Source organism: Phyllobates terribilis, unplaced genomic scaffold, assembly GCF_046119375.1.
Source record: "Phyllobates terribilis strain yellow unplaced genomic scaffold, ASM4611937v1 Scaffold_5__5_contigs__length_657084704, whole genome shotgun sequence".
NCBI lineage: Eukaryota > Metazoa > Chordata > Amphibia > Anura > Dendrobatidae > Phyllobates > Phyllobates terribilis.
In genome coordinates, this window is record NW_027362765.1 from 292,014,169 (window position 1) to 292,036,885 (window position 22,717).

The 22,717-nt window shown below is 44.5% G+C and overlaps 1 protein-coding gene across 18 annotated transcripts in view; it reads left to right on the plus strand.

Annotated features, from left to right (window-relative positions):
- SLC43A3 (solute carrier family 43 member 3) overlaps positions 1 to 22,717 on the plus strand; it is a 133,395-nt gene that overhangs the window by 105,178 nt on the left and 5,500 nt on the right. For all 18 annotated transcript variants that reach the window (XM_073684307.1, XM_073684291.1, XM_073684288.1 and 15 more), the window contains 3 exons: positions 16,525 to 16,646; positions 19,016 to 19,165; positions 19,964 to 20,065. In XM_073684307.1, the coding sequence (XP_073540408.1) occupies positions 16,525 to 16,646; positions 19,016 to 19,165; positions 19,964 to 20,065 (374 nt within the window). The remainder of the gene's footprint in view (positions 1 to 16,524; positions 16,647 to 19,015; positions 19,166 to 19,963; positions 20,066 to 22,717) is intronic.

A 22,717-nucleotide genomic window follows, 5' to 3' on the forward strand; every position in this document is an offset into this window, starting at 1 on the left:
GGAAGGGGAAGCGAAGTATCTCCACACCTGATAGTGGATTTATGTTTATTAACCCGTGTTCCTACTGACTGCATTGTTTCTCCAATATATGAAAAGCCGCACGGACATTTTATCTGGTAAACCACATTTGTAGATTTACACGTGTAGAAGCCCTTAATATTAAATCTTTTACCTGTCCTAGGATGACTAAAATATTCCCCCTTAATTACATTACTACATTGAGCACAATTCAGACAGGGATATGTTCCTTTATTTTTTGTTGTAAGAAAAGTTTGTCTTGGAATTATTGCATCGCTCCCCACATCCGCCCGTATTAGTTTATCCTTCACATTGGGCAATCTCTTGTTACAGATAAGGGGAGGTATATTAAATTCCATCACATTCGGATATGCCTGCCCTAGAATATGCCAATATTTCTTTATAATCTGATCTACTTTTAAATTGACCGGATGATATTCTCTCACAAAGCATATACGTGATTCATCCCTTCTACGTGTTTTTTCATCAGTAACCACCTCTCTTAATGCCCCATCTAGAATACGTTGAGGATAGTCTCTCAATCTAAAATTTTCACACATTTCCTCAATTCTTTTTGAACAGATGAAGGGGTTGGTAACAATCCTAGTTACTCGCTGAAACTGTGATTTGGGGATAGCCTTTTTAACAGAATATGGGTGTGCACTCCTAAAATGTAAGATACTATTCCTGTCCGTATCTTTTTTATATAAATCTGTCTCAAAGTCCCCTTTCTCATTCCTAAAAACCATAGTGTCCAAAAAATTTATCCTCTCAGTGCTAAATGAAATGGTAAATTTTAGTTCACTCCATACACTATTCAAATCATCATAGAATGTCATTAGGGTTTCTTGTGGCCCCTCCCATACGCAAAAAATGTCATCTATGAACCTAAACCAGGCTCTCCCATGTATCTTGAATAGAGGATGTTCATAGACATAATGCTCCTCAAAAAATGACATATATGTATTTGCGTATGGGGGGGCCACATTCGCACCCATTGCCGATCCCCTCTTCTGCTTGTAATATACATCTTGGAATAAAAAATAGTTCTCATACAGAACCACCCTTAGTAACTCCATCACTATATCTCTTTGAACCCCTGGAAATTCATTAATCTCAAGAAGCCACCTCACTGCGTTTAATCCTTTTTCATGTTCTATTGATGTATATAAACTTGCAACATCTATTGTGGTAATGATGGCATCTGCAGATATATTATGAATAGTTTTAATTTTTTTCAAAAAATCTCCTGTATCTAATAAAAAAGATTTATTTTTCTTTACTAGAGGGGTCAAAATGTGTTCCAATGTTATAGATAGAGGGGATAATACTGACTCTGTGGACGCCACAATTGGTCTGCCTGGAGGATCAATTAAAGTTTTATGCACTTTCGGTAATATGTAAAACACTGGGGTGATAGGATCATCTTTAATCAAAAAATCAGCCAACTTTGAATCAATATTACTGACGCGCCCCCTGGGCCATGTTCAAGGGACACCCGGAGCCGGATCTGGATAGGGGTAGTAGTCCGTGTGGCGGTGACCCGGTCCGTGCCCAGGGTGGTCAAACTAAGTGTGTGGCAGTCTTTTGTAGATGTTGTTTAAGTGTCGACTACGCCACCCGTTGATTGCGGCTAGGAGGCCGCCGCTGCAGAGCAGACCGCTGAGGCCGGTGGTAGGATTGTGCAGCAAGGATGGTATAACCCCCAACGGGAGGGGTATGGCCTCAGGGCAGCAGATGTGGAAGTTGGTGGTTGTGATGGTGCAGCAAGGAAGCTCAGAGACAGGTGATGCAGTTTCAGGGTTTTTACTCACAGGTATTGCTCCGGTCACTCCGGCCTTGAGTGACCACCCGAGCCGTGCTGCGTCCACCAGGTGTGGGACTCGGCCAACTCCCAGGCAATCCAGAGCGTGGTCCTGAGCTCCCTTCTCTCTCTCTCTCTGCTGGCCGTTCCCACCAGGGATCCACCTTTGTCCGGCTCCCCCGGGCCTCTTGGTGGTAAAACCTTTTCTGGCTTTCCTGACCCTATTCGTGGTGTGCCTTCCTGGTGGATGTGGTGAGGGTCGTGGCAAAACTTAACCACGACCTCCGGTTCCTGGCTAAGGATCATTAGCCTCTGCCAGTTAGGGTTCCGGTACCCGTTTCTGCCAACCCTTCACCCTTTTGGTTTACTTCTGGGATCTTAGGGTTCCCTCTTGTCTTGTGTCTCTGGGCCTTTCTTCCTCCTTCTCTCCACTACAGGCCTGGCCCTGGAGCTGGGCCCAGCCGGAGCCACAGCTCCCTGTCAGCCCTCCTGGCTGAGCTCCTCTGCTCTGCTCCTCCTCAGTCTGACTGACCCTGTCCTAAGATGGTGCCCACCATATCTACTCCCTCTATGTGTGAGCCCAGGTGACTAGCACCCAATGGGCTCCTACCTCTATGCCCAGAGTCCCTCCCCTATCTGCCCCTACACTACTGGGATGTTCCTCCCCCCCTCCCACTCCAGCCAGGGACAGACGCTGTCGTACCTGCACATCTAACTGGTGGGAGTACCGTAGTTCTGTCCCCCGGAAATGGGATGAGTGTAGTGCATGCAGCTGTCTGAGCTCAGTCCCACACTCCATCCTTACCCGGGAGTGGAATACCACACCTCTGGAGTGAGGTGCAATACCCCTGTAGCAGCCGAGTCCTCAGGGTGCTACATTCCCCCCTGGTAAATCACAGCACGTCCTCGGGCTGTAAAAGAATAAAAACATACCAAAACATACAAACTTTTTAAAACATACACTAACATATAAAACATTATAAACACATATAATATGACAGGTAACTTCTCATATATTATTTTAGCAATATAACTTTTGATATAAAACTTTTCATATAAAATGTTCTTAAGCTTCTGGCCACTGTGCAAATTGTGACCAGGTAAAGGGCCACAGTCACTAGAAGAAAACAGCAGTTTTCCTATAAAATCGGTAGGGGGCGCCTTGGGAAGCGCAACTATGTACAGGTTATGGCCGCTCTCAGTCCTCGGCCAGGTAGAGGGAAAGAACGACCGCTCTCAGTCCTCGGTCAGTGGGGATAAGGGATGGCTGCTCACAGTCCTCAGCCTGTGGGGAAAAAGGGATGGCTGCTCACAGTCCTCAGCCTGTGGGGAAAAGGGGCACACAGGTAACAGTTCACACTAGTCCCAACGGGGACCACACTTCACTTAGCAGCAATTCACATAACAGTTCTTGTAACAGTTCTCATACCCCGACGGGTAACTTTATACAGTTCTCTTTACCGTTCAGTGGTAACGATGCCCTCCTGCTCCTTCCAGAAGGTAATTTTCAGACCCGTCCGGGTCCTCTTGTTCTCCTCCATACCGCAGCTCTTCTTCCGTCAATCGGTGCACATGAAGGGCGTACGGTCCTTTGGCACACTGATGCCGGGTGAAGGTGACCTCGTCACCCAGGTAAAGGTCACGACCACGGTGTCCCTCCGGCAGATGAGACTCGACATCCCTGCGGGTGACAAAGACGTCGCCGGGGGTTCTGTGATCCCTGATAAAGCCCCAAGCGTGCTCCAGTTGGAACTTGATGACAGTCCCGGTGGCGCGGGGACCGTGGGCCGCACGGCGGTCTCGCCGGGTCCGGCTTTTCTGCTCCGCGCTCTGGACCTGCAGCCGCTCCTCGCGGATCCGCCTCTCTCGCCGTTCCCTCTGAAAGACCTCCAGCTGCTGACGGCAGCACTCCGCATGCTGGGCTGCGGCCGCCCGGGTCTCTTGGGTGAACCCCATGAGGTTTTCGCCGGTGGGGTCCCATTCGAACTGCGCCTCCTCCAACGGGAGTGGGGTTATCTTGGCGGGCGCCGGAGCCGGGATCAGGGGCTCACATAGGGGTCTTTCCTTCCGGAGTCGGAGATTGAGGTACTCCGGTGGCCACTCAAAGGGCTGCCCATCCGGGCAAGTATGTTGCGTGAACAGGTCTTCACCCAAGGGTAGCACAGTGGAGGTTGAGGGCACGGTGGTGGTAGCGGCGCCCGGATGCACCAGGCCTTGCGACCAGGCCGGTGGCACTCTAAAGGTGAAGGGCACTGTGGAGACGGCGGCGCCCGGGGGTACTCGGCCTTGCGACCAGGCCGGTGGCGTTTCCTGCTTGGCCGCGCTCAGGGTCAAGGCGTGTGATGTCACAGGGGGCGTGGCCGCGGCTCCTGCCGCTTGAGGCCTAGTTTGGAGCGGTGGCGGTGTAGCAACAGGAACGATCAGTGGGACTTCGGGCTCTGTGACGGGGAGCTGGGGCAGGCTTACGGCTTCTGGGCTCGGGGTGATGACGTCCCCTTTACCTGCTTCCATCTCTTCAGCTCCTTCCACGGCGTCGTCTCCGGCCTTCGTCCCTCCTGCACCATCCTCAGAGGCAGGCGTGCTCCTCGTTGCGGGTGGCGTCCTATGCTGGCGGGTTCCAGCCTGCAGGGCCATTTCTCTGCTCCACTCGGCCAGTACTTCTTGCTGCACTCGGGCCATCTTCCGAGCCAAGCCCTCCAGCGCGGTCTGTGCATGCTCCCGATCTTTGGGGAGCTGTGCCAGGATCTCCACCAGGCCTTCTGGGGTGGCGGCCTGCAGCAGGCTCCTGACCATCGGGTCGGTGCTGCCTGACTCTCCCTCCATCTCCGGGTGCGCTCTCTCCAGACTCCTCCAGGCTGCACCCATCCTCTCTCTTTTGTTCTTGATCCGCCCATACTGAGGGCGGTCCTGGGGCAACTTGGTGATTGTCAGTTCCAGGGGCAGCCCTCTCACGCTGATGGACATTTCTACCATTGCAGTCTCTGCTGGTGGGGGCGGTTTCCGCTTTTGGCGCCATTCCTGGACCTGGCCCACGATGGGAGGTGGCCTCTTGCCACCCTCTGGCACGCCCATAATGGCGTCCGCTCTGCCAGGGCGGGAAATCGTCTCAGATGGCGGGAATTGTCTCTTTATGGCGGGAAACTCCGTGGATGGCGGGAAAAGGCTGCAGATGGCGGGCAAACGGCGGGAAACGACCCGAGATGGCGTCCGATGGCGGGGACCCTCCGGAATTGGCGGGAGACTCCTTTTTACGGTAAATGTGAACTTTTCTTCAGGCACGCAGTACCCGGTGGTTGCGGGCACGAAATCCTGCCGACTACGCCAAAGTTGACGCGCCCCCTGGGCCATGTTCAAGGGACACCCGGAGCCGGATCTGGATAGGGGTAGTAGTCCGTGTGGCGGTGACCCGGTCCGTGCCCAGGGTGGTCAAACTAAGTGTGTGGCAGTCTTTTGTAGATGTTGTTTAAGTGTCGACTACGCCACCCGTTGATTGCGGCTAGGAGGCCGCCGCTGCAGAGCAGACCGCTGAGGCCGGTGGTAGGATTGTGCAGCAAGGATGGTATAACCCCCAACGGGAGGGGTATGGCCTCAGGGCAGCAGATGTGGAAGTTGGTGGTTGTGATGGTGCAGCAAGGAAGCTCAGAGACAGGTGATGCAGTTTCAGGGTTTTTACTCACAGGTATTGCTCCGGTCACTCCGGCCTTGAGTGACCACCCAAGCCGTGCTGCGTCCACCAGGTGTGGGACTCGGCCAACTCCCAGGCAATCCAGAGCGTGGTCCTGAGCTCCCTTCTCTCTCTCTCTCTGCTGGCCGTTCCCACCAGGGATCCACCTTTGTCCGGCTCCCTCGGGCCTCTTGGTGGTAAAACCTTCTCTGGCTTTCCTGACCCTATTCGTGGTGTGCCTTCCTGGTAGATGTGGTGAGGGTCGTGGCAAAACTTAACCACGACCTCCGGTTCCTGGCTAAGGATCATTAGCCTCTGCCAGTTAGGGTTCCGGTACCCGTTTCTGCCAACCCTTCACCCTTTTGGTTTACTTCTGGGATCTTAGGGTTCCCTCTTGTCTTGTGTCTCTGGGCCTTTCTTCCTCCTTCTCTCCACTACAGGCCTGGCCCTGGAGCTGGGCCCAGCCGGAGCCACAGCTCCCTGTCAGCCCTCCTGGCTGAGCTCCTCTGCTCTGCTCCTCCTCAGTCTGACTGACCCTGTCCTAAGATGGTGCCCACCATATCTACTCCCTCTATGTGTGAGCCCAGGTGACTAGCACCCAATGGGCTCCTACCTCTATGCCCAGAGTCCCTCCCCTATCTGCCCCTACACTACTGGGATGTTCCTCCCCCCCTCCCACTCCAGCCAGGGACAGACGCTGTCGTACCTGCACATCTAACTGGTGGGAGTACCGTAGTTCTGTCCCCCGGAAATGGGATGAGTGTAGTGCATGCAGCTGTCTGAGCTCAGTCCCACACTCCATCCTTACCCGGGAGTGGAATACCACACCTCTGGAGTGAGGTGCAATACCCCTGTAGCAGCCGAGTCCTCAGGGTGCTACATTACCCCCTAATTTATATCTATCTATCATTATCTCAATTTTCCTTTGTATATCTTTCTCATATTTGGTTGGAGATTATTTATATATATGAATTTACTTGTCATTCATATATTTGATTCCATGGGAAATATTAAAAAATCCTAAAAACATTAAGGATTTTTTCTGGAAAAACTATGAAATGTTATATATTTTTAGCTAGAAGAATGTGGAGACATAAAGATATAATGTGGTATATGCATGCAATAAATTTTACAATCTACGATGTATATGGTCTTTGTGTAATTGGGGATTATTTAAATATATGAATTCACTTGTTCTTTTTCATTGTGCAACTTGAGTTTATTATTGCTTAATTTTTTGTATGTTGTTGTAAATTCTGTTATATATAATTTTTTTATTGGTCTACTCTTTTTTTATGTTAATGAGAATTATGTCATTTCCGGGGATTTGTTTATAAATATTTTGACTGAATGTATTTAACCACAATTGAAAAAAGCCTTGGACAGGCTGAAACGTCTTGTGTGAGTTGTGGAATAAATCAACTGATTATCAACACGTGAGTGCCGGGATTTTCTTTTCCTACATACATTATGGTCAGAACCTTCTGCGTCTGGTCCTGGATCCGATTCATAAAGATTCTGGGCATCAGTGCAGATCATTTCCTCGTCAGGATTCACAGAAGCGCTGGAGTCGACCTCTGATTCCCAGGCTATAGTATGAGTAAACAGCTCTGCAGACTCAACCATCTGTTCTACCTCATACTCAGACGGGCAGCTGGAGATTTGGGAGCTGTGAGGAAGCAAGTGCGATTGGGGTGACACCTTTGAGGACTGGAGTATTTGTGATGTTGAAGTTGATGTGGAGGAGAGCCCACTTAAAGGAGCACTTGATATCCGTTGAAGCACCTGCTGTTTTTGTGCCTCATCTGGAATTTGTAGCGATTGGCGTGGCCGTAAGAAAGGGATCTTATCACATTGTCCGCTAAAAGAAGTAGACATTTTAGTTTGGCTGGAAGATGGTCTTTCTTCTGCAGATGTTACTGTTGCTTTAACACCTACCCCACGGACACAACCTTTTTCCCCTTCCCAACACGCCTATTCCCCTTTCCACCAGCAGCAGGCCTTTTTCCACTCATTTTGGTGGTTAACTAATTCACAACTCTGGAGTTGTTTGCACAAAAAAACAATAGATGGGAACCGAGCAGAGCTGAGTGGCCAAACTGTGGTATTAGGCCAAAACTATTGGCTGGGTTAGATGCAGAAAAAAATTATATTCAATTTATAACCTGATGGAGGTCAGTATAGATGGACTAATAGAGAAAGTCCCACACACAGCTAGAAGCCCAAATATTTTTTCAGAGGTAGATGCAGAAAAAATATATATTCAGTTTGCAACCTGATGGAGGTCAGTATAGATGGACTAATAGAGAAAGTCCCACACACTGCTAGAAGGCCAAATATTTTTTCAGAGGTAGATGCAGAAAAAAATTATATTCAGTTTGCAACCTGATGGAGGTCAGTATAGATGGACTAATAGAACAAGTCCCACACACAGCTAGAAGCCCAAATATTTTTTCAGAGGTAGATGCAGATAAAAATTATTTTTAATTTGCAACCTGATGGAGGTCAGTATAGATGGACTAATAGAGAAAGTCCCACACACAGCTAGAAGGCCAAATATTTTTTCAGAGCTAGATGCAGACAAAAAATTATTTTCAGTTTGCAACCTGATGGAGGTCAGTATAGATGGACTAATAGAACAAGTCCCACACACAGCTAGAAGCCCAAATATTTTTTCAGAGGTAGATGCAGAAAAAAATTATATTAAGTTTGCAACCTGATGGAGGTCTGTATAGATGGATTAATAGAACAAGTCCCACACACAGCTAGAAGCCCAATATTTTTTCAGAGGTAGATGCAGAAAAAAAATATATTCAGTTTGCAACCTGATGGAGGTCAGTATAGATGGACTAATAGAGAAAGTCCCACACACTGCTAGAAGGCCAAATATTTTTTCAGAGCTAGATGCAGACAAAAAATTATTTTTAATTTGCAACCTGATGGAGGTCAGTATAGATGGACTAATAGAGAAAGTCCCAAACACTGCTAGAAGGCCAAATATTTTTTCAGAGCTAGATGCAGAAAAAAATTATATTCAGTTTGCAACCTAATGGAGGTCAGTATAGATGGACTAATAGTACACGTCCCACACACAGCTAGAAGCCCAAATATTTTTTCAGAGGTAGATGCAAATAGAAATTATTTTTAATTTGCAACCTGATGGAGGTCAGTATAGATGGACTAATAGAGAAAGTCCCACACACTGCTAGAAGGCCAAATATTTTTTCAGAGCTAGATGCAGACAAAAAATTATTTTCAGTTTGCAACCTGATGGAGGTCAGTATAGATGGACTAATAGAACAAGTCCCACACACAGCTAGAAGCCCAAATATTTTTTCAGAGGTAGATGCAGAAAAAAATTATATTCAGTTTGCAACCTGATGGAGGTCTGTATAGATGGATTAATAGAACAAGTCCCACACACAGCTAGAAGCCCAATATTTTTTCAGAGGTAGATGCAGAAAAAAAATATATTCAGTTTGCAACCTGATGGAGGTCAGTATAGATGGACTAATAGAGAAAGTCCCACACACTGCTAGAAGGCCAAATATTTTTTCAGAGCTAGATGCAGACAAAAAATTATTTTTAATTTGCAACCTGATGGAGGTCAGTATAGATGGACTAATAGAGAAAGTCCCACACACTGCTAGAAGGCCAAATATTTTTTCAGAGCTAGATGCAGACAAAAAATTATTTTCAGTTTGCAACCTGATGGAGGTCAGTATAGATGGACTAATAGAACAAGTCCCACACACAGCTAGAAGCCCAAATATTTTTTCAGAGGTAGATGCAGAAAAAAATTATATTCAGTTTGCAACCTGATGGAGGTCTGTATAGATGGATTAATAGAACAAGTCCCACACACAGCTAGAAGCCCAATATTTTTTCAGAGGTAGATGCAGAAAAAAAATATATTCAGTTTGCAACCTGATGGAGGTCAGTATAGATGGACTAATAGAGAAAGTCCCACACACTGCTAGAAGGCCAAATATTTTTTCAGAGCTAGATGCAGACAAAAAATTATTTTTAATTTGCAACCTGATGGAGGTCAGTATAGATGGACTAATAGAGAAAGTCCCACACACTGTTAGAAGACCAAATATTTTTTCAGAGCTAGATGCAGAAAAAAATTATATTCAGTTTGCAACCTAATGGAGGTCAGTATAGATGGACTAATAGAACACGTCCCACACACAGCTAGAAGCCCAAATATTTTTTCAGAGGTAGATGCAAATAGAAATTATTTTTAATTTGCAACCTGATGGAGGTCAGTATAGATGGACTAATAGAACAAGTCCCACACACTGCTAGAAGGCCAAATATTTTTTCAGAGCTAGATGCAGACAAAAAATTATTTTCAGTTTGCAACCTGATGGAGGTCAGTATAGATGGACTAATAGAACAAGTCCCACACACAGCTAGAAGCCCAAATATTTTTTCAGAGGTAGATGCAGAAAAAAATTATATTCAGTTTGCAACCTGATGGAGGTCTGTATAGATGGATTAATAGAACAAGTCCCACACACAGCTAGAAGCCCAATATTTTTTCAGAGGTAGATGCAGAAAAAAAATATATTCAGTTTGCAACCTGATGGAGGTCAGTATAGATGGACTAATAGAGAAAGTCCCACACACTGCTAGAAGGCCAAATATTTTTTCAGAGCTAGATGCAGACAAAAAATTATTTTTAATTTGCAACCTGATGGAGGTCAGTATAGATGGACTAATAGAGAAAGTCCCACACACAGCTAGAAGCCCAAATATTTTTTCAGAGGTAGATGCAGAAAAAAATTATATTCAGTTTGCAACCTGATGGAGGTCTGTATAGCTGGATTAATAGAACAAGTCCCACACACAGCTAGAAGCCCAATATTTTTTCAGAGGTAGATGCAGAAAAAAAATATATTCAGTTTGCAACCTGATGGAGGTCAGTATAGATGGACTAATAGAGAAAGTCCCACACACTGCTAGAAGGCCAAATATTTTTTCAGAGCTAGATGCAGACAAAAAATTATTTTTAATTTGCAACCTGATGGAGGTCAGTATAGATGGACTAATAGAGAAAGTCCCACACACTGCTAGAAGGCCAAATATTTTTTCAGAGCTGGATGCAGATAAAAATTATTTTTAATTTGCAACCTGATGGAGGTCAGTATAGATGGACTAATAGAGTAAGTCCCACACACTGCTAGAAGGCCAAATATTTTTTCAGAGCTAGATGCAGAAAAAAATTATATTCAGTTTGCAACCTGATGGAGGTCAGTATAGATGGACTAATAGAACAAGTCCCACACACAGCTAGAAGCCCAAATATTTTTTCAGAGGTAGATGCAGAAAAAAATTATATTCAGTTTGCAACCTGATGGAGGTCAGTATAGATGGACTAATAGAGAAAGTCCCACACACTGCTAGAAGGCCATATATTTTTTCAGAGCTAGATGCAGAAAAAAATTATATTCAGTTGGCAACCTGATGGAGGTCAGTATAGATGGACTAATAGAACAAGTCCCACACACTGCTAGAAGCCCAAATATTTTTTCAGAGCTAGATGTAGAAAAAAATTATATTCAATTTGCAACCTGATGTAGGTCAGTATAGATGGACTAATAGAATGATGCTATGCCCAAAAGATTTTACTTCACTAGGTGCAGTAAAAAAATTGGTATTCTATACACAGGTGGTATATCTTGCAACACAGATAGGCTACTCCACTGACTAACACACTCTGCAATAGGCCAAAAAGGATTAGCTTTGCTAGATTCAGCCAAATGCTGTGAAAAAAACTTGCACAGCACTGGCACAGACCTGCCTGGCAAAAACTGATAGGAACTGATGTAACCTAGTCCTGAAAAGGACTGCAATTACAATTAGTCTTTACTCCCACAATCTATCTATTTAAGCACAGACCTGCCTGATAAAAGTCGTAGGAAATGCTGTAACCTAGTCTTTAAAAGGACTGCAATCACAACTATTCCCTACTCCCAAGCTATCTGTAGATTTGTGCGAAAATTGGCTTGAAATTAACAAGGTATAGCGCACACAGCAACAGCGGTGCCGTCTAACACGCAGCTGCAGCAGTGAGAAAATGGTGGCGACGGGGAAAATGGCTTGGTCTTATAGGGCAAGGACATGTGACATACACTGCCAATGACACATGCCCTTGCTTGTGTGAAAAAAGCACTTCGCTCCGTGTGTGCGCTGCTGATAGGCTGACAGATTGCACCTCCCCACTGTAAATGCGGGAAAGAGAAAAAAAAAATGGAGATCTTCATTATTCCTGCAGAGATCCATCCCCTGCCCCTCCCCCCACCCCGCTGTACACTCAAACTGCGTATTAACATTAATTTTCATCATTACTGAGAAAAAATCCAGTTATGATTTTGGTGCACGAACAGGTATCGAACATAACCTCGAACAGCCGAATTTTTCTCAAATCGTTCGTGTTCGCCGAACGGCTCGAACACCGCCCAAAACAGCTCGAATTTGAGATTGGCGAACAGTTCGAGTAGAACAACGCTCATCTCTAGTCAGGTGCTTTGCTGCCATGTGCCTGATCATGCTGGTGGTGGTCAGGCTGGTAGTTTTGCTAACCCTGCTGATGCTGGTCTGGCAGGTGGTGCAAATGGCCTTTTTGGGGTTATCAGCAGAGTCTTTAAAAAACAACCAGACTCGGAAAGACCTAACAGTTGTACTGGCAACTTCCGTTGTGTTGGTGTTACGGGAAACGGTTGCCTGCCTTCTTACTGCGGCCACCACACTGCTTCTTCCTGCCTGTTGGAGTGCTCTGCCTCCCTCCCCCTGTGTGCTGCTCTCCTCGATCTCTATGTCTTCCTGCCAGGTTGGGTCAGTTACTATATCATCCACCACTTCGTCTTCCACTTCCGCACCCTGGTCCTCCTCCTGTCTTTCTGGCAATTGTGTCTCATCATCGTCCACCTCTTGTGACACTTTCCCACTGTCGCCTTCGTATGACCGTGGCTGCTCAATTATTTGGGCATCGCTACATGCGATCTCCTCTTACCCCGCTTCAAGTGGACCGGGCGAGAGGCCCGAATCTATGAATGGACAAGTGAACAGCTCTTTGGAGTGTCCAAGTGTGGGATCAGTTGTCTCTGGGCACTCAGCATGGTAGGAGGAAGGAGGTTCAGGGTGAGGAATATGCGGTCCAGACTCACAGTTACTGAGACTTGACCATGTGGAAGACAAGGTGGTGGTGGCTAAGTGACTGGAAGCATTATCTGCTATCCAACCAATAACCTTTTCACACAGCTCTGTGTTCAATAGTGGTGTTCTGGGGTCCCCTATTAATTGGGACAGGAAGGTCGAGCGAGAAGATGTGGGTGATTGTTGTGGCACAATTTCAGCGTGCCCACGGCCTCGGCCTCTGCATGCACCATCACCATCACGTCCAGTTCCCCATCCCTTGCCACGTGCCTTGCCCATTTTAAATGGAGGACAATATCTTCCACGCTCACTACAAATGACTGAATTTGGAGCGAACTTATATGTATTTTCTGAAAACGTACATGTGATCCGTGTGACGGACAAACCACAGTTTTAAATACCTGGTCTGTAGGTAACTATTTTGAACAGCAAACTGGTGTCAATTGCTTCACTGACACACTGAAACAAATTTTTAATGGAGGTCAGAAATGGCAGTATTTTCTGAAAACGTATATCTGATCCGTGTAATGGACAAACCACAGTTTTAAATTCCTGGCCTGTAGGTAACTATTTAGAACAGCAAACTGGTGTCAATTGCTTCACTGACACACTGAAACAAATTTTTAATGGAGGTCAGAAATGGCAGTATTTTCTGAAAACGTATGTGTGATCTGTGTGACGGACAAACCACTGTTTTAAATACCTGGCCTGTAGGTAACTATTTTTAACAGCAAACTGGTGTCAATTGCTTCACTGACACACTGAAATAAATTTTTAATGGATGCCAGAAATGGCAGTTTTTTCAGCACAATTATATGTGATCCGTGTGACGGACAAACCACAGTTTTAAATAGCTGGATTTTTAGCGCTGTAATATGGAAAGGACCTGGCTGTAATCTGCAGTGCCAACAAGCAAATTGCGCAGAAAAACGGTGTTCTCTGGATTGCGTTTTAAGCAAATAATAAGGATTAAGAACCCCAAAAAAATTATTCCTGGCCCCTGAGACCTGGGCCTATATCGAGAATTATTTAACAGCAGCAGCAAACAAAACTGGAATGGAGCCTCTTGTGCTATGTGCACTGCAGTCTGCTATATACCCTGCCTGCCTGCCTATATACACTGCCTGACATACATTAGCTGTCTACAAATATCTCAAGGACTGTCACATTGTAGAAGGATCATCTTTATTCTCATTTGCACAAGGAAAGACTAGAAGCAATGGGATGAAACTGAATGGGAGGAGACACAGATTAGATATTAGAAAATACTTTTTGACAGTTAGGGTGATCAATGAGTGGAACAGGCTGCCACGAGAGGTGGTGAGTTCCCCTTCAATGGACGTCTTCAAACAGAGGCTGGACAGATATCTGTCTGAGATGATTTAGTGAATCCTGCTTTGAGCAGGGGGTTGGACCAGATAACCCAGGAGGTCCCCTCCAACTCTACCATTCTATGATTCTATGATTCTATGATATCTCTGCAGATGGATTAGTCCTCAGAAGGACTGTTTGTTGAGATGGATATGTGTCTCTAATGTAGTTTGGTACACCTACACTAACTAGAAACAAGCAAATCTCTCCCTAGCTCAGCAGCAGCTCTCCCTACACTGTCTGATTCCGGAGTGACTGTGACGAGCATGGCGGCGCCAGGTCTAATATAGACCTGATGATGCTGTGCGGCCAGCCAATCACTGTAATGCCACAACCAACATGGCTACGGCATTACAGTGAGTGGCAGGCAATCCCTGCATGTTCATTGGCTCTGTAAACAGCGCCAAACATGCAGGGAGGAGACCCGAGCTCCCTCCGAGCAATCCCGGAAATACTCTGCAAGCGCCGAGCATCTCGAGCAGTGACATGCTCGGGCGAGCACCGAGCAGTAGCGAGCATGCTCGCTCATCACTAGTCTTGATGAATCAGAGCCATAGCTTTTACAGCCTCATGTATTGTGCTACGAGGACTTGTACAACTCTTCTGTGTGCACAAGATCTATGTAGAATTTTTTGTTCTTTCAACTCTCCAAATCTCCGCATACATTAGGAAAGAATATTGTCCTGACGGAGGTGATTGGGAGAATTTTCTATGTTAAGGATAAGCATTTGGGTCCCTTTGACTGGGAAAGATTTACACACCTGTAGTATGCAAACACAGTGCAATTTGGTCTGCTGCCTTGAATAAAATGAATTTCAAGGCCGAATATACAATAGGTACGGAAAGTATTCAGACCCCTTTAAATTTTTCACTCTTTGTTTCATTGCAGCCATTTGGTAAATTCTAAAAAGTTCATTTTTTTTCTCAAGTACACTCTGCACCCCATCTTGACTGAAAAAAACTGAAATGTAGAAATTTTTGCTAATTTATTAAAAAAGAAAAACTGAAATATCACATGGTCATAAGTATTCAGACCCTTTGCTCAGTATTGAGTATAAGTACCCTTTTGAGTAAGTACAGCCATGAGTCTTCCTGGGAATGGTGCAGTAAGTTTTTCACAACTGGATTTTGGGATCCTCTGCCATTCTTCCTTGCAGACCCTCTCCAGTTCTGTCAGGTTGGATGGTGAACGTTGGTGGACAGCCATTTTCAGGTCTCTCCAGAGATGCTCTATTGGGATTAGGTCAGGACTCTGCCTGGGCCAATCAAGAATGGTCACAGAGTTGTTCTGAAGCCACTCCTTTGTTATTTTAGCTGTGTGCTTAGGGTCATTATCTTGTTGGAAGGTGAACCTTCGGCCAAGTCTGAGGTCCAGAGCACCCTGGAAGAGGTTTTCATCCAGGATATCTCTGTACTTGGCTGCATTCATGTTTCCTTCAAATGCAACCAGTCATCCTGTCCCTGCAGCTGAAAAACACCCCCATAGTATGATGCTGACACCACCATGTCACTGTTGGGATTGTATTGGGCAGGTGATGAGCAGTCCCTGGTTTTCTCCACACATATCACTTAGAATTATTACCAAAAAGTTCTATCTTCGTCTCATCAGACCAGGGAATCTTATTTCTCATAGTCTGCGAGTCCTTCATGTGTTTTTGAGCAAACTCTATGCAGGCTTTCATATGTTTTGCACTGTGGAGAGGCCTCCGTCGGGCCACTCTGCCATAAAGGCCCGACTGGTGCAGGGCTGCAGTGATAGTTGACTTTGTGGAATTTTCTCCCATCACCCTACTGCATCTCTGGAGCTCAGCCACAGTGATCTTGGGGTTCTACTTTACCTCTCTCACCAAGGCTCTTCTCCCACGATTGCTCAGTTTGGCTGGACGGCCAGGTCTAGAAAGACTTCTGGTGGTCCCAAACTTCTTCTATTTAAGGATTATGGAGGCCACTGTGCTCTTAGGAACCTTGAGTAATGCAGAAATTCTTTTGTAACCTTGGCCATATCTGTGCCTTACCACAATTCTGTCTCTGAGCTCCTTGGGCAGTTCCTTTGAGCTCTTGATTCTCATTTGGTCTGACATGCACTGTAAGTTGTGAGGTTTTATATAGATAGGTGCGTGCCTTTCCAAATCAAGTCCTATCAGTTTAATTAAACACAGCTGGACTCCAATGAAGAAGTAGAACCATCTCAAGGAGGATGACAAGGAAATGGACAGCATGTGACTTAAATATGAGTGTCTGAGCAAAGGGTCTGAATACTTATGACCATGTGATATTTCAGTTTTTCTTTTTTAATAAATTTGCAAAAATTTCTACTTTTTGTTTTTTTTCAGTCAAGATAGGGTGCAGAGTGTACTTTAATGAGAAAAAAAAATGAACTTTTTAGAATTTACCAAATGGCTGCAATGAAACAAAGAGTGAAAAATTTAAAGGGGTCTGAATACTTTCTGTACCCACTGTAACTTCCGTCATGTTTCTAAATAGTCCAATGTATTCTTCTTAGGTTGAGCTGTGGAAAACTCAATCCAAAAACATCCAAATCACTAAACTTTTCATCTGGAAGAAATGATGGAGACAAGTGTCAGGAGAAGATAAATATTACTACAAAGTGTCTTGAAAAGCATGGTAAGTGTTATCAATTTATCAACCAATTAATAACCATACAAAGGTTAATGTTATAGCGAACTACTGGTGCAGGTTGGGGTTAAAGGTTTCCTGAGGATTCCTGATAGATCCACTTTCACAGATCTAGAGGAAAGCACATCCGTTTATTGGAATTTGGTACAGCTTGTGCTAATTTTATTACATTTAACCCATTATTGGACAATTGAACAAATGTTATGCAATGTACATACATCACAACTGACCCCAAATAATTCAATTAGTTGTATATGTAAAGAATGATTAACACCTCCTATTAGAATATGCATGACATTGCATATAACTAGTTTTATTGTGTGCCTGGTAGGCTAATGCAATCCTACAGCTACCAAAGTGGCTGATTTTAAACAACCTTTTTTGACTTGGAATGTTCAAACCAAACATATGCGGAGTCATTAGGGAATTTGAGTTCAAGATGAAACCTGTCACTTTAGTGCCACATACATGTAGATCCCCTGCCTTGAAACATGTCTAGGTGTAACGATTCCACCTATCAGTGCGTCTTAGGATGCAGTGATTGACAGCTCAGTCATCCAGGCTACTGCAGGGGCGTGCTGAGCTGTCTGTGTTTTGATTGGCAGCTTGGCAATCCAATCTGAGACTGGGAGGTGTTGAGCTCTGGTCAGGTGCTCCCTGTTTCCTTGATTGCTCAGCTACTTAACTTGGCTGTGAGTCCCAGATAGCTGCCAGTCTTAGTTCAGCTATGTCTCTGCCTGTGCCCTCTGTACCTTGTACCCCAGCGTTGACAAGTTGGTCAGCTACTGCAGGTCTGGACACTGCCCTGGAGTGGCACCTGGTGGCTATGCTGCGGCCCAAACTTATCCTCACTATCCGAGGCTCTAGTGAAGACAAGGTAGTCACTTAGTCACACCCCTCCAGGTAGGCCCGGAAAGTGGCGCCGAGAGTCCACACCCACTGTTGTCACAGATTGCAATGATACATCAACCCCCTCCATGTACAGTTGTATCACATGAAAAGGCAACTCCCAGTATGTCCTTAACAATGATAAGAAGATTATGAGAATTGTTACGAGCGATCATACACAAACCACAGTGCTGATTAGAAGCAGGCAGGGGCAATATTAAACATTTAAAGAGTAACTTAACTTTTGGTAGATTTTTCTAATTCTGGTCAGTTATATGGGATCTCAGTACTGGGACCCCCATCGATAACACAAACGATCTCTTAGAAGTGCATAGTTCATGAGACAAACACGTAAAAATTTTCACAAACGTTTACTCTTTTATGAGCATTTACATTAGCTGATAACCGAGAGCCGAATATCGGCATGTCTAAACAAGCTGCCAATTACTCAGTGCACAAGCAAAACATTCGTCCATACACACTGTTCTTGACTATGTAAATCGCTCCTTCCCAGTTTATAGTATAAGTCCCTTATATTTTCGGCTCCACTACGGAGCGCTTATTTTCTCTTGGCTCCTGTGCCTTCACTCAGCACTGTTACAATGTCTGCAATATGATCGGGTGACCTCATCGTGCTGCAGTGATGTCAGCAACATGGTCACGCCATTGCATTATGGGGCTGAGAACTGTTGAGGACTCCATTGTCCCCAGAAGTGCTGGTGCTTGCATCTTCATATGTATTCCCATTTTAAATATATAAAAACACATGAATGCAAGGAACCGCCAATACCCTCTTCTCTGCAAAGATGCTGGTTTTACTTTGCTTTCAAAGAGCTGCTTGGTTAGAAATATAGGCAATTTCTGGAACACAGACAGCTCTCCCTAAGCTTCAGTAATGGGTGGAAAATTGTCCCCTTTTCTTTCAGAATTTTGAGTTAGGTGACCACATCCTAGTGTGCAGTTTTTGTGTTGCACTTTAGTGACAGAAAGCATGATTTTGACCTTTCAATATAAATTTGCATATTATTTACCTATCCATAGAATAGGATATGGTATCAGTGGGAGATAAGCTGCAGTATTTTGCAGCGTCCACTGAGGGGTGGACGTATCATTGGCGCAACCAGTGCAGCCCAACAGTGTCTCAATAGGTAAGGGGGCCCATTTCCACCTCCAAAACAGGTAGAATTGTGCATTATGATTAACTATCGGGGCATTCTCCTGTCTGTGTCCACCAGTGCAGCCACTAAACAATGTACGGAGCAGTGGTTTTCCACAGGAGACATCAGCTCATTGGTAGGGGTTTCCTGGTTTCAGACCCTCCCTGATCTCATATTGGTGACCAATTATATGGATAGGTCATCAATATGTAAGTCTCAGACAACCCCTTTGATTCATGGAATAGACAACAAACTGGAATAGTTAAATGCTATATAACGTATACAGCACCTATTATCTTTTTTTTTCTGCAGAGAATGAGGTCTCATTTTGGAGTTGTGTCCGATCATCACTTTTTGGGTGGCACCTGATTTGGTTTTCTCTAATGCAACTTAGGCACTATTTATTCATTGGAACCCTGAATCCAACTATTACACGCCTAAGTGACGGTGACCAACACCTAGGTTTGTATTATCCATCATAATGCAGAAGCTTATGCCACGCCAAAGAGATAACTGAATTTGTTTGAGGTGACTTGAAATAGCCTCAAATTTTAATTTAATTTTCAATTTTCTAAATTTTTTTTAGCTTTTCTAAGTGTAAATTCAGCAAAATGGTGCCCAGTTGGATGCAATTTTGCTAAATTATAGGGCTTGGAAAGGGGTTTAAAAATAAATTGATACCTCACCAGCCGCTATTTAGTCTTCTGCTCCATTCAGTCTCTTCTTTCCTCCAACATGCGATCTCCTCTTCAGGCATCTTTATTCTGCACCGGGACTTCAGTAACTGGCCGTTGTGACATCAGATGACCATTCGTTGCCAATGCAGAGTGAACATGCCTGAAGAGGACGTCATGCACTGAAGAACAGAAGAGGCCAGAGGGAGAGGAACACCTGATGATGAGCTACAGCGGTTGTGGGACCGGGAAGTAGTGATGTACCAGTAAATATTAATTTATGTATTGTTTTACACCTTAAGTTATAATGCTTTGGGGTCTGAAGATCCTGTAAGTGTAATAAGGACCATGAATTTATACTGAATAACTTCTATGAAAATCAAATCTTCTTTTAATGTTGGAGAGAACTGACAAATTTGAATTTCAGTTACACTCATCACTTTTCCATATACATATAGTGTGTGATGCACAAGCTCCTGAAACATTTTATCAAATTTCTAAATGACAAGAACTAAATTGTTTCAGAGATATTTGATGTGTGAATATTTATGACGTGAGAATAATTTTATGCATGTTTTTTTTTCAGTGAGTAAATATACAAATGTTTTTGCTATATCTCAGTTTTGTGGAGTTCTGTGTGCTCCTTGGAATGGACTTATAATGGACAGACACAAAAGAAAACATAAAGGTATTGACATTCTTCATAATCTGATTATTAGCATATCCAATAAAAGGATATATACAGGTATATACAGGGGTGTAGCTTTAGGGTGTGTAGCAATAGTAGTGGTACCAGGGACCCAGTTCTTCAGGGAGCCCAAAAGTCCTTCTTCTGGTGGCCCAGAAGATAGATTAATGCACCACTTTGGAGTATTTGTTTTATATCACTCTCAGAGTGGTATCACTAATGCTTGCTCCCTGCATGTAGTTCAATCCTTGCTGGCCGCTGTCTTCTATTCTCAGCACTGCTCCCATTCCTTTCTGCAAGTTGTGACTAGCCAGATTACATCAGTGTTTGCTGGATGGACCGGAAGTCACTTCTCAATGTAAGTCTATGAGAGTCTGAATGAGGCCCTGATAGACTTACACTGAGAGCTTGTGACCGTTACCGCTGACTTACGGTCAGTCACAAGTTGCGGTCACAAAATGGTGTGTCTGGACCGGAGTGGCGCCAAGAAGAGCAGAAGACGGCGACTGGTAAATATATTACTAGGGGTGGTGAACTTAGATTATTGATACAACTCCGGAGGTGAGAATTTAGAACACAGAGACTGATTTAAATCAGACACAATGAATACCCAGTCAAATAATCTGTTGCAGCAAGGGTAAACTAGACAATTAATACTTAACCTTTAATAGACTTAGTTAAAATACGATTGAATTTAAAAAGATAGCCACGGTATATACCCAAATAGAAATAAAACCATATCAGGTCAGGGACCTAGATCTCCTAACACAGGCAGTGGTCAGTCGGGGGTGTATATTGACCTGACCAGAACAATGCCCGTTAACAGTGTCCAGCCAGTATTGGATGGACTAGAGCAAATAGCATTAAGGAAGAGTAGACCGGTATCAGATATAAACTCTCAATGTTGTCAGTGGACACACACAGCCATAATACTCACAGATTTAAACAAATATGAGCAGTGCTAGAGAACTAGAAAAGGAACGTCCTCACCCATGAGTTGCAGAACATCTACGAGACCAAGAAGAGTTCTCCAAGAAGATAGTCCCGACGCGCTTCTTCCAACCGGAGTCATCAGGGAACTATAGCACACATAGAGCTAGGCTGTTCTCTAACTCAAGGAACATGACTGTCTCCACTATTCTGGTGAAGCAATTATCAGTCATAGTGCAGGGTTTATATAGAAAATCAGGTGTAGCAAGAGCATAATGCCATGATTTCATTGTCCAATAGAAGAAGTAATATGCTAATAACCACCGCTGTGTATCATTAGGTTCACATACCGGGTGTCCATATTGCTGCAAAGAGCCACGGGGACTTAGGATCAATTTAACAGCAGGCCCCAAGCATAAGGACCCAAATTTCCTCGTCAGGTGGAAGCAGGAGGCAACTTATAGTTCCATTCGTTTCATGCAATAATTGCTAGAACAGGAACAGTTGTCCCTCATCACACTTAACGAGAGGATAAAGGAACACCTGATTTTCTATATAAACCCTGCACTGTGACTGATAATTGCTTCACCAGAATAGTGGAGACAGTCATGTTCTTTGAGTTAGAGAACAGCCTAGCTCTATGTGTGAAATAATTCAAGTCCCCTGATGACTCCTGTTGGAAGAAAAGCATCGGGACTATAGGGAAAGCACAGGGCTTAAAAGTGCAGTGGCTAGATGTGGACTAGTGTAAAGGCAGGAGTAAGGGGTGTCAGGAGTAGCACAGACCCTATAGGGAGATATTAGGGGCAGATATATACACCTCATCCCTGGAAGCTGACTTGCCTCCCCTTCTTGGAGAACTCCTCTTGGGCCCGTAGATGTTCTGCAACTCATGGGTGAGGACTTTCCTTTTCTAGTTCTCTAGCACTGCTCATATTTGTTTAAATCTGTGAGTATTCTGGCTGTGTGTGTCCACCGACAACATTGAGAGTTTATACCTGATACCAGTCTACTCTTCCTTAATGCTATTTCCTCTTGTCTATCCAATACTGGCTGGACACTGTTAACAGGCATTGTTCTGGTTGGGTCAATATACACCCCCGACTGACCACTGCCTGTTTTAGGAGATCTAGGTCCCTGACCTGATATGGTTTTATTTCTATTTGGGTATCTTTTTAAATTCAATCTTATTTTAACTAAGTCTATTAAAGGTTAAGTATTAATTGTCTATTTTATCCTTGCTGCAACGTACAACTCCAGAGGTCAAATAAAAAAAAGCTACAGTGGTGCTTTAATAAAAACTGTTTTAATTCCATAAATGCAACTCAAGCACCATTGCTTATGGTAAATTACTCATACACTTATAAAAATAAGGCAGAGTGGGGCGACTGCTGTGATTGGTTTCAGTTGTCACATATACATATCACTGTAAAACCATCCTGCCCTGGTAGTACAGACATGTTTGCTGTTGCCAGTCACTGATGGTCCAGGACATTTTGCAGCAATCAGCGACCTCACAGCAGGGGCCTAATCGCTGCAAAGTGTCACACATAGCGACATCGCTGGTGAGGTCGCTGTTGCGTCACCAAAACCGTGACACAGCAGCGATCTCGCTAGTGATCTCGCTATGTGAGATGGGGGCATTACACGTGGTGGAATGGTATTTGTGTTGTTAATCACATGATGAACATTGATCTTACAATACAATGTGACTGGTAACAG